We start from the raw sequence: 12,295 nt of genomic DNA, 5'->3' as shown, positions 1-12,295 counted from the left end.
TTGAACATATTTCAGGAACCACAAAACATTTTTAAGTTTCAAAATTATGCACGATTATTGTATGGTAACATGTGTAAACACAATTCATATAAATTATAATGCACGATTATTCTAGATTATGCCATGAGTCAAAAACTTTAGTACGAAAGTAAGAAAATTATATAATTTTGTCTTGGAATCATTTCGGTGTTACAATCGCTCCAAAAATTTAAAAAAAATTCTTGATATACATTCAGACGCAGAAATTCTCTAACTTTTTTCTAACTTAAAATATCTTGCTTTAAAGTCAGCATCAAATATCTTCTCCTCGTAAGTCAGGCGTACCGACAATTTCTGACGGTAGTGTACATGTTCACTTCAATGTACATAAACATGATCTTGTTCAAGAAAATGTACATGGCCTTGTACAAATTTTTTCAACTGGGAAAGGTTGTGGTAAGCTTACAAATAAAGGTTGCCGACATTGTCTAGTCTGATCAACTAATAATTCAATTTCTCCAACATAATTATCTCATTTAGCACAATAAGTTTGTTTTTCTTAGAGACCGTAGCTTTGAATTGTTTGTACTGTGATATTTAAGAGGCTGTTCATCTAAAGGTACAATAACGTCAGGGTTTACAAAAAATTCAAAATGTTTTAATTTCCTGAGACATCTAACGTTCGTATTTATCTACAAGATCAGATATCGACAATTGTTACAAAAACAATAGGTTTTTCTTTGCATTTAGCCAAAAATATAATGTTAACTTGTTAATGCAAATATTTTAAAAAAAGTATAGAGATTGAGAAGACAGCAAGATTTTATTATATTCCTGAGATTAATCGTATAAAACCAATAATGAATGGAATTCACAGTAAACAACAAAGTAAGGTAGGTTTAAAAAATTCCATTGCATAATATTTAGTTAACAGATATATGTATATTGAAGAATTTTCCTAACAACATTCAGATATTCAGAATGTCTTATGGACGTCCTAGGGATATCCCTGGTACATCTTAAAGATATCCTAATTTCCCCAGACCAAATAATATCCTCAGGACGTCTATAGGATATCTAGAAATATCCGTTGCTGTTAGGGATAATGCCTTAATATCCCAGTAAAAAAAATTGGATAGCACGATACGGTATTCCATATAGCAGGGCAGTAGCTTAAATATAGAATTTGACTTTTTTCATACAGAATCGTTTGGTGCTATATAAAATTATAAGAAGGTCCTATATGGACAACTTTTATGGCTGGTTTAGATAAGAAATACCACTTAAAAGTACACAGTTATAAATGCAAGGTTATTAATTTATTGCATTAAAACTAATATTATAAATTAAATTCAAATTTTGTAGAAAAAGTAAATATTTCTTGGACTTACCGTTCCAAAGAGAAAATACAGTTACTCATTTCTACTATCAAATATGAACCAAGAAATATTTACTTTTTTCTACAAAATTTGCATTTAATTTATAATTTTAGTTTTAATGCAATGCAATCTTGCATTTATAACTGTGTACTTTTAAGTGGTATTTTTTATCTAAACCATCCATAAAAGTTGTCCATATAGGACCTTCTTATAATTCCATATAGCACCAAACGGTTCTATATGAAAAAAGTCAAATTCTATATTCAAGCTACTGCGCTGCTATAAGTAATACCGTACCGTGCTATCCAACTTTTTTTTACTCGAATAGATAAAAACACAATACTTGACGAGTCAAGGCTGCACTATTTGGATTTATATATACTTTGTAATGCTTGTTGGTCCATTCTATAAAATTGCCAATCCTGAGATCCTGTAATATTAACTGCACCTTTTTTTAAATAAAATTCTTTCGCTGGATTCCACTTCAAAACGGAAAAGTCCAGCCTGCTACATTTGTTTTCCACTGCAAACTGTAATTTAAATTAAAAAATTGTTATATTTTTTAATTCTACCCACATGGTACATTATATTGTTGTTAGCTTAGTTTGAGCATATACACTGAGAAAAATATATATTGAATCAATAGCATTTTTGCCAAAGGTATAAAAATTATTGATTCAAAAGCACATGCTATAGAATCTATAAAATATTTCACAAATTTTATAACATATGATAAAGATATGATAGAGAAATTGATTATAACAAACGTTCGATATCTGAGATGATTCATATTAATTTGCAAAAGAAACCAATTAACAAAATGGAAGACACTCAAAATCTCAATAATAGTTACATTTATTTCCTCAACGATAAGAAGTCTGTTTAGCCACCTGTTTTGATGTGCACTGACAGCTCTCTTACTTATATATAATAGGTATTTCGGTTAATAATGTCGATTTTCCTAAAAAATTGAGTTACTCATGTGCGTTGATACAGGCTTTTGATGTCTATAGCGTTTTTAATGTTGGACATATATCATTAAAAACCAGTTTGTTCTTAATTGTCATTGTGCACAAAACATAGTTTTGTATAGCTTTGAAAATGTCAAGTTACATGCCGGAAAAAGCCGTTTTGCGGGGAAGTTTAATAACCTTCTTTCATTTGAAGAAAACGGCTGCTGAAAGTTATCGATTGTTAGTTAAAGCTTATGGTGAACATATTATAACCCAGAAAACTTGTGAACGATGGTTTCAACGATTTAAAACTGGTGATTTCGATGTAAAAGACAAGGAACGGTCAGGTCAGCCGAAAAAGTTTGAAGACGCAGATTTGCAAGCTTTATTGGATGAAGACTCAACTCAAACGTTGAAGCAGTTAGCAAATGCATTGAACGTTGCCCAATCCACTGTTTCCGAACGTTTGCACGCATTGGGAAAGGTCCAGAAGGAAGGAAAGTGGGTTCCATATCAATTAAAAGAAAGAGACATTGAAAGGCGAAAAACCATTTGTGAAATTCTGCTTGCCAGACAGAAAAGAAAAGGTTTTTTACATCGAGTTGTGACAGGTGATGAAAAGTGGATCTATTTTGACAACCCAAAGCGAAAAAAATCATGGGTTGACCCAGGCCAGCCTTCAATATCACAACCAGTGCGCAATATACATGGAAAAAAGACATTGCTGTGTATTTGGTGGGATTAACAAGGGTGCCGTGTATTATGAATTGCTAAAACCTGGTGAAACGATTACTGACGATCGGTACCGGCAACAATTGATAAAATTAAACAAAGCATTAAAGGAAAAACGACCAGAATATGCTCAAAGACACGACAAAGTCGTTTTTCAACATGACAATGCCCGGCCTCATGTTGCGAAAAGTGTGAAAAACTATTTGGAAAACATTAAATGGGACGTACTACCCCACCCGCCGTATTCACCGGACTTGGCCCCTTCGGACTACCACTTATTTCGATCGATGCAGCACGGACTTTCAGAAGAACATTTCCATTCTTACGAAGAAGTGAAAATTTGGCTCGATAAATGGTTGGCCTCAAAAAGTGAACAGTTCTTTTGGAAAGGAATCCATGATTTGTCAGAAAGATGGGAGAAAGTCATAGCAAACGATGGACAATATTTTGATTATTAAGGTAATATTTTTCGTCATTTAGATAAACGCCCAAATCCTGCAAAAAAATCGACATTATTAACCGAAACACCTATTATATATTTGTAATTTTGTTTACTGACAGTCCGTTGACCCCTTCATTATAAAATTGTCAAGCCACGTACTTCTACTCAGTGTTTAGATAGATTAGCTATCGTACAGACGTCTCTTCCTCTCCAAGTATTTCATCCTCAAATGAATTACTTGAAAAAAAATTTTCTTTTTTCTTTTTTATTGGTAAAAAAACCTTTTTGTTAATACTGTACTTTTTAAATTATATATTGTAAAAAATTTTAATTATTCGATAATAAAAATTTGTAGTTTCTGAAGAGGGCAGCGGTGCTGCTGAAACGTAAAAGGGAATAGTTTTGTTTTCTTTTGTTTGCCTTGACTCGGAGTGATCGTTATCTTCAAGTTTTTTTATTTAATATCGACCGAGTGATAAAGTCATTTTAATTATTTATTTATAACATGTGCTTTTGAATCAATAATTTTTATACCTTTGACAGAAATGCTGTTGATTCAATAGCATATTTTTCTCAGTGTATAAAAGACATTCGTGAAGTTCATGTATAAGGTCTAGGTTAGCTAATAGTGGAGTATAATAATAAATATGGCCATGGACTTAACGTGACGAAAAGGACAGAAATAAGAGATTTTTTTTAAAAATCGAATTTTATATAATTTATATGTTTGTTTATATCTGCAAGATTATTTCCATTTATGGATATAAAGAGATCTGCACCTCAAACAATTTTCCAAGTCAATAAATGAGTAATATATTTCCTTCTTGCAATAGGCACACATAAATCGAATTTTGGTGTTTGAAATGCACCTAGTTCTTCGCCGTTAAAATTTTTTAATAAAATTTCCTATCTAGGAATTGGTTTCTCCTCATAGCGCAATCGGCGCAGAGCACCATTCCCCTTGTTTCAACAGGTTACCTAGAGCTTACATATGAACTTGATGAATATCTTAACCCACGTGGAAGCGTTACCGGTAAAATCCGCGGAAAGTCCGCGGAGTGACTACGCGGAGATTCCGTGGAAATTCCGCGGATTTTCCGCAAATTTTTTTTACCGGTAATTTTGTGCGATATACGTAAAAATTAAGCACTGGCAAATCATAAATGGTCCACCGGGTATCCAGGTGAATGCAGGTCAACATCTTTAGGGAGATTGTGTTAATTAACGAAAATATTACACCAGGAATTCACCATTGTCTGGATCAATTCAGGTCAACATCTTCGGGAAAGCTTACCTCAAATAGTGGAAATAATACACCAGGAAGTTAAGAAAGTTCCGGGTAGGTCCAGGTCAAGTTCTTCGGGAAAATTAGCTTTAAAAAGTAATAAAATACACCAGAAAATAGCCTACTTTCCGAATCGATTCAAGTCATCGTTTTCGAAGAAATTAATTTCAAATATTGAAAAAAGTACTAGAAAATCACCTATTGTATACAGGGCATACTAATAAACTTACCTATTTTGTCGGTAAAACTTCCAAGTTCAAGTTCAAGTCGTCTGACGTTAAAATATTTTCGAGAAACTCTTGGAAATTTTAATTTTCGTTTCTAGAATCCTCCAAGAAAAAGTTTATCAAGATCTACCTGAAATTTATTGACTTCCTAGTGTATTATTTTCACTATTTGAGGTAAACTTTCCTGAAGATGTTGGCCTGAATTGATCCAGACAATGGTGATTTCCTGATGTAATATCTTCGTTAATTAATAAAATAATCTCCCTAAAGATGTTGACCTGCATTCATCTGGATACCCGGTGGACCATTTATGACTTCATAGTGCTTAATTTTTACTTGTTCCGCACAAAACTACCGGTAAAAAAAATTTGCGAAAAATCCGCGGAATTTCCGCGGAGTTTCCGCGGATTTTACCGGTAACGCTTCCACGTGGGAAGGTAAGCTTACAGCAATATAACGTTCCTAATTTGTTATGCAAGTGTGCTATCAGTAGCGGAACTACCATTAATTAAAATTCTCCATTTAGCTTACTATGCAAGATTGCGATAATCTTATTATCGCAATCTTGCAGTAACCTTTCACTGCAATATTTCGGTAAGCTTACCATGCAATCTTGCCGTGTAAGGTTGACAATATTGCGCGACAAGCTTGACGCAAGGTTGCTGCAAGGTTACGTGCTACCTGAGAAAACATATCATATAAATACCTGTACAACAGTTTGGAAAAGCAAACTTCCAATTCCCTTGTTTCTGTGTTCTTCAGTGACGTACAGATCTTCTAGGTATAATGATTTTCCCTCCCATGTTGAATAACTATAGTAAAAAATGGAATAACCAACTACTTTCTCTTGAATTGTTGCCACATAACTCATAAATAAGGGTGGAGAACTTTCAAATCCATCTCTTATAAGATCTGCAGTGGAATATATTATGTTAAGGACATATACCCACAAAGCACCCAAAATTCCCCGAAACTTGACAGAACCTCACACGTCGAGGTAAGGAAACTTCAGTAGCAAGGTTCATACAAGTTTGTGTCGATGTTTAAATGTCCACATGAAAAGAATATTCCCACGAAACTTTGAGGAAATATTACACTATAAATATAAACGTACAATGTTCAGTCAATGTTGTGTCAATATTGACATTACATTTTCGCCTAGTTATAAAAATTTTGTTTACTAATATAATAAGTATAGGTGAATATTGACACAACATTGACTGAAAATTGCACGTTATTATTTATAGTGTAATATTTCCTCAAAGTTTCGTGTAAATATTCTTTTCATGTGGACATTTAAACATCGACACAAACTTGTATGAACCTTGCCACTGAAGTTTCCTAACCTCGACGTGTGAGGTTCTGTCAAGTTTCACTGGAATTTTGGGTGCTGTGTGTGTAATTATACGGTCACATGATTTCTCATATACGCATTCTTAATAAGTTTTCTCATAAAATAATTTACAGAATTTTACCCAAAATAAATTAATAAATAAAATCAATTTGAACCCTTACGTGACACACCTCTTTTTCTGACGTACGTAATACATGGTGCCATATTAACCCCAACGTGAAAAACTGAACAAAACTTCAAAAGTTTTCAATATTTTTTTTGAAAAAAATTAGGGATAGGAAGGTAAAACCTTATAGCTATCTAAAAAAATTTTAATTCAAGACAAAAATAAATTGTCTGATTTCCGCCGGGAAATTTTCAAAAATGTTATTTCAAACTTGTCTGGGGTTAAAATGGCACCATGTGTCACGTAAGGGTTAAGTAATTGTAATACCTTAGTTACCTTTGTAATTGATTTTAGGTCCTTCAGGTAGTTTTTCAAAGTCAGCTAGTTCCTGTAAAGTATAAAAAAAAATTAATTGACATTGAGTTTTAAGAAATATTATTGTGCTGTGTTCCCAAACAGCACTTAAGCTTGTAGCTAGCTTTAAATGTCCCACCTAACCCAACCTTGCATGGTAAGCTTACCGAAAGATTGCAGTGTAAGGTTACTGCAAGATTGCATAGTAAGATTATCGCAAGATTGCTCAGTAAGCTTGCACGGTAAGCTTGCACGGTAAGCTTGTCGCAAGGTTGCTGCAAGCTTACGTGCTATCTGAGTTAATACTGTACATGTGCGACAATAAAGAAGAATACTGAAAAGTTATTTTAAAACTTGTCCTTTCCAAATTCTAATTCCTAAAAGTTTTTGCTTTCAATGATTTATCACCTTTTAAAATTTTTGATGTACGACATTGTTTGCAATTTAGTTTAATAGTATCATTTTTAGTCGGGAATAAAGTTTCTTCATATATTTTTTCACAACACTATCGAAATTAAATACATTTTTATAATTATTATTAATTTATTAGATTTACAAATAGAATTTAATAAATTTAATATTTTTTTTGAATAATTATTAAATTCCTCATAATTTATATCAATTTATTGAAATTAATTAATTATTACATTTCCAATATAAATTGACTCTTCCATAACCTTCATTCACCTTTTAAAATACATTGTTTTATATTGTGTAGATATTTAATATATATTTTTTTTTTAAAGAAACCGAACATTTACCGAAGATTTAATATATATATATATATTTTTATTAAAGAAACCGAACACGGTTAGCTTTTAGAATATCCTATTGAAAAACCCTGTACAAGTTCTTGTGCAAGAAAATGTACATGTTCAGTAGCTAAACTTGTACCTGTTCTAGTAAGAACATGTACAAGATCTTGTATATAATTTCGGCACCAAAATTTGGAACAAATTCTTGTACAAGAACTTGTACAAGATCTTGTACAAGTAAATATACTTAATATTTGTATACAAGAAAATGTACATTTTCTTGTACATGTTCTTGTACAATTTCATTTAAAAAAATTTGAGATTTTAATAATTTAGAATTATTAAAACCTTTTACTTAGGCATGCCAAAAATTATTGCGCAGCTGTAAAGTCCTAAGAAAACTACTGCGCAGCCTTTAAAGTTTTTAATTTTCACTAAACGAAGACATAAATGAACCTGTACAAGAAAATATACATGTTCTTGTACATTTTCTTGTATACAAATATTAAATATATTTTTGTACACGATCTTGTGCAAGATCTTGTTCAAGTTCCAATACAAGAACTTGTTCCAAATTCTGGTGCGGAAATTGTACAAGATCTTGTACATGTTTTTACCAGGAACAGGTTCAAGTTCAGCTGCTGCACATGTACATTTTCCTGTACAAGATCTTGTACAGGGATTTTCAATAGGGTATCCAATCCGCCAGGGATGCCTTCATAATAGTGTATCATAATTTACCTGTATAAAAGCTCTTATTGCTTCGCAATCTAACCTTTCTGCCCGTCGAATAACTGCATTTACACTTGTCATTTTTAATACGACTGCAACCTAAAAAATTTCAAAAATAATTTTTTAGCCCTATTATTAATAACATTTATAAAACCTTATATATTTACGTTTTACATCCGAAATATAAATAAACACAAAAAAATTTATTAGATATAAATTATTAAAAGTGATAATTTTTTTGTATTCTGCATTAAAGAGTGACGCTAAAATCTACTATTTTTTAGCCCATTTTTGGGCCCTCGAATTTCGCATTTAAACATATAGTCCATAATAATTCCATAAACGTTTAGAGTTGAGCATAAATTTTGTTTTAAAGATAGAGTGTTAAAAAAGTGTTAAAAAGTGGTTAGAATATAACAATTAAAATACACTCAGATTTGCTTGAAACTTATTAAAATCGCCTAGATTCGCTTGAAACTTCTTACTCGGGGGTTTATAAGGTCGTTGATTACGAATCTGTCTTGTATTTTTTACTACAAAAACCTATAAGGACAAATAAGTGGTATTCTCAAAAGTTTAGGAGATACAAATTTTTGAACGTAAGACTTTACATAAGACAATGGTTTCTTTGGGTAGCTTTACAATTGCAATAACCCCAAGTAGCACTGAGGGAATATTTCCGTGAAATTCATGTAATATTGGGGGATATCCCTTTGATATTGAGCGGAATATTCCTCTAATATTCAGAGAAATATTCCAGTGATATTGATGAGATAATTTAAAAAATTCTAAAAATAAATTTCTATTTTTTTTCAATTTATTTATTTTTGTATTTAAATATTCAAAATAATCAAAACAAACAACAATTTAGAATTTTATAAGTAACAGGAATATTCTCTCAATATCACAGGGATATCCCCTCAATATTACATGAATGTCACAGGAATATTCCCACTTGATATCACCGTGACATTCAACCAATATTCCGTGCTACTTGGGACTTTATTTATTTATTTATTTTACATCAACACCCGCAATCCAATAGGACCATAAATGGGCAACTTCAATACATATTCCAATGTTATAAATGTCACTGTCACGTTTTAACAGACAAAGTAACTATATTGGAGAAGAAAGAATTAAAATTATTAATACAAGGAATTCAAGTATAAAAGGGCCGTCGTAAAGTCGCTACGCCACAAGAAAAATAAATCAACGCAGGTTTTAAATTTTCAGTTAAGCGATTAATCTGAAAACAGACATAAAAAAGGAGCTACTTTAGCATATTCTGTCCCTATTGAAAAACCCTGTACAAGATCTTGTACAAGAAAATGTACATGTTCAGCAGCTGAGCTTGTACCTGTTCTGGTAAGAACATGTACAAGAGCTTGTACAATTTCCGCACCAGAATTTGGAACAAGTTCTTGTATTGGAACTTGAACAAGATCTTGCACAAGATCGTGTACAAAAATATATTTAATATTTGTATACAAGAACATGTATATTTTCTCGTACAGGTTTATTTATGTCTTCGTTTAGTGAAAATTAAAAACTTTAAAGGCTGCGCAGTAGTTTTCTTAGGACTTTACAGCTGCGCAATAATTTTTGGCATGCTTAAGTAAAAGGTTTTAATAATTCTAATTTATTAAAATCTCAAACTTTTTTCAAAAAAATTTTTTTTAATGAAATTGTACAAGAACATGTACAAGAAAATGTACATTTTCTTTGTACAGGGTCTTTTTTTTTGGGAGTTTTTTTCTGGAGCATATACCTGCGAAGATAAGATTTTGAATATAATCATACATGCGGAAAAAATTGTACGCTGTTTAGCAGTTCGAAAATCAAATCGTAAACATAAGTCAATGTAATCCAGACCATGGGGAGGATAATGTTTTTCTATTCTAAAAATGAGATATTTGAGGAATTTCTTCTGAATAGCTTCCAGGTAATAATTATATTTGTCAAGTTAAAAATTGGCAATTAAAGAAGCATAGTCTAATTTTGTACGAATAAATGAATTAAGAAGTAAAATTAAAGTTTTTGGTTGATTAAAATTTTTAGAAGTTCTGAAAAGATACCCCAAAGCTCTCGATGCTGACGTAACCAAAGACGTTATATGATCTATGAAACTTAATCGATCGTCGAATGTGACACCCAAGTCGCGAGTATTATAGACTCTATTCAAAGTAATGTTATTTAAAGAATAATTAACAAAAATAGGGTTTACACATCTCGTGAATGTTATTATATTGCATTTGGAGATGTTTAATAGTAACTTATTTAATTGAGACCATAAAAAACGTGCGATTAAGATCATTTTGCATGACTTGTTTATCATTAATGTCTTTGACAATTCTAAAAATTTTAACATCATTGGCAAATATTAGAACGTAGGAATGTTATGTTGACAATTATATATTTTTCCTTCTGCAAGAATATAGAAATTGAAATAATGAAAAATTTGATCGAAATTTTAATCTCTATATTTTTATAGAAGTGAAAATGTAATGGTCGACATAACCTAATTTAAAAATGAAGTTACGGTCTTTCAGTTTTGTACGGCATAACACAGGTAGGCAGGCAGCCGAGATGTAAACGCTCCTTTACCTGTGATTTCTTTAAGATTCCAAAAAAAATCGGTTCATCAAGAATGTCTTCGAATAATATTTTAATATTTTTGATCGTAAACAATAAAAGATTCTGCTCGTTGACACGGAGAAAAAAATCAAGCGAATATAGTAGCGACAGTAACTATACTACTTTCGTGCGTGTGCTTTCTACGATATTTGCAGGGATCTATACTCTTATGGTATAGGACCCTGCAAATTGGGTATGTTTTTCTACGAATATCGTAGAAAGCGCACGCGCGAAAGTAGTATAGTTACTGTCTCTATTATATTCGTTTGATTTTTTTCTCTATGTAGGTGCCTCTCCTCCTCATCAGCTGAGAGGAGTAATAGCGCACAGTCACAGCTCTACTGCCTGCCTTCGGCAGACGGGGCGGCATGAGTGTGAGCAAGAAGAAAAATTTAAATTTTCTTTCTCGCTCACACTCATGTCTCCCCCTCGTCCCGTCATCCCGGAGCCAATAGAGCTGTGACCACTAATTGTGTTTCCTATACCGTACTTTTATTAGAAGACTGAAAACGCCATACTTTTCATTCCCGCTTTTTCAGTTTAGATGCTGTGGAGGATATTAAGACCCTTATTATAAAGACGCAGTCCCATGACAGCGTGAAACGCCAGCATGAAAGCGGAAAGCATGAGAACGAAAGAGATAGTGAGATATCTTCATCTCTTTCGTTCTCATGCTTACCGAATTCTTCATCAGCGACTCCCCCTCTCTTTTAAAGAATAAATTTCTAGATCTGAAAAATGTAGGCTGTGCCGACCCTGACACTAACGTCGGGTTTTGTGCGACCACTGCTTTTTTGATAACTATATATAAGACGGTTTAAATCTTAAAAATTATTAAAACTAAAATTGTTTCATTTTCTAAAAACTCATAAAATTGGACCGCCGGCGACCAAAAGGGTTTACACGAGGTTTTCATTGGTCCCCGGAATAGCTAGAGACTCGCTGGACGCGGGGCCAACGAAAGTCACGCTTAAGCCCTTTTGGTCGCCGGCGGTTCAATTCTGAAAGAAAGGGTACCTTGACAAAGAGAGTACGTTAATTTTTCAATTACCCAGTGGGCACACTTCGATGGCTGGGCGTAAAAACATGATATCTCGAATTGGCGTTGAAAAACATGAGATCTCAGATTATAGCGTTGGAAAACATGACATATCATCGTTTGATTTGAAGAACCTGACACGTCGAAAACGAAATTTTTCTTTTCAAATTTCTGTTGGTACCACTGACCGCGAAATTTAAAATGGTTTGTTATATTACATTTTTTAAGAATATATGATGATATTAAAATAATAGAAGTAAAATCTTGCAATATACACATATAAATTTGAATATTTTACATGAAATTTGTTTTAAATCAACG

General features: G+C 32.4%; 1 protein-coding gene across 1 annotated transcript; it reads right to left on the bottom strand.

Annotated features, from left to right (window-relative positions):
* Positions 1-783: 783 nt before the first annotated feature.
* On the bottom strand, positions 784-11,097 carry LOC127280372 (thialysine N-epsilon-acetyltransferase). Its single transcript, XM_051303327.1, has 5 exons — positions 10,906-11,097; positions 8,308-8,397; positions 6,794-6,845; positions 5,704-5,909; positions 784-1,888 (listed from the first exon to the last, which is right to left on the bottom strand). The coding sequence occupies exons 2-5, from the start codon at positions 8,377-8,379 to the stop codon at positions 1,721-1,723; spliced, it is 498 nt and encodes a 165-aa protein (XP_051159284.1). The 5' UTR covers positions 8,380-8,397; positions 10,906-11,097; the 3' UTR covers positions 784-1,720.
* Between the last annotated feature and the right edge of the window lie 1,198 nt (positions 11,098-12,295).

This window comes from Leptopilina boulardi, unplaced genomic scaffold, assembly GCF_019393585.1.
Source record: "Leptopilina boulardi isolate dan_hultmark-lab unplaced genomic scaffold, ZJU_Lbou_2.1 LbouV2_240, whole genome shotgun sequence".
Classification (NCBI taxonomy): domain Eukaryota; kingdom Metazoa; phylum Arthropoda; class Insecta; order Hymenoptera; family Figitidae; genus Leptopilina; species Leptopilina boulardi.
Note: the sequence above shows the minus strand (reverse complement) of the source record. Positions and strands in the feature narration are given on the sequence as shown.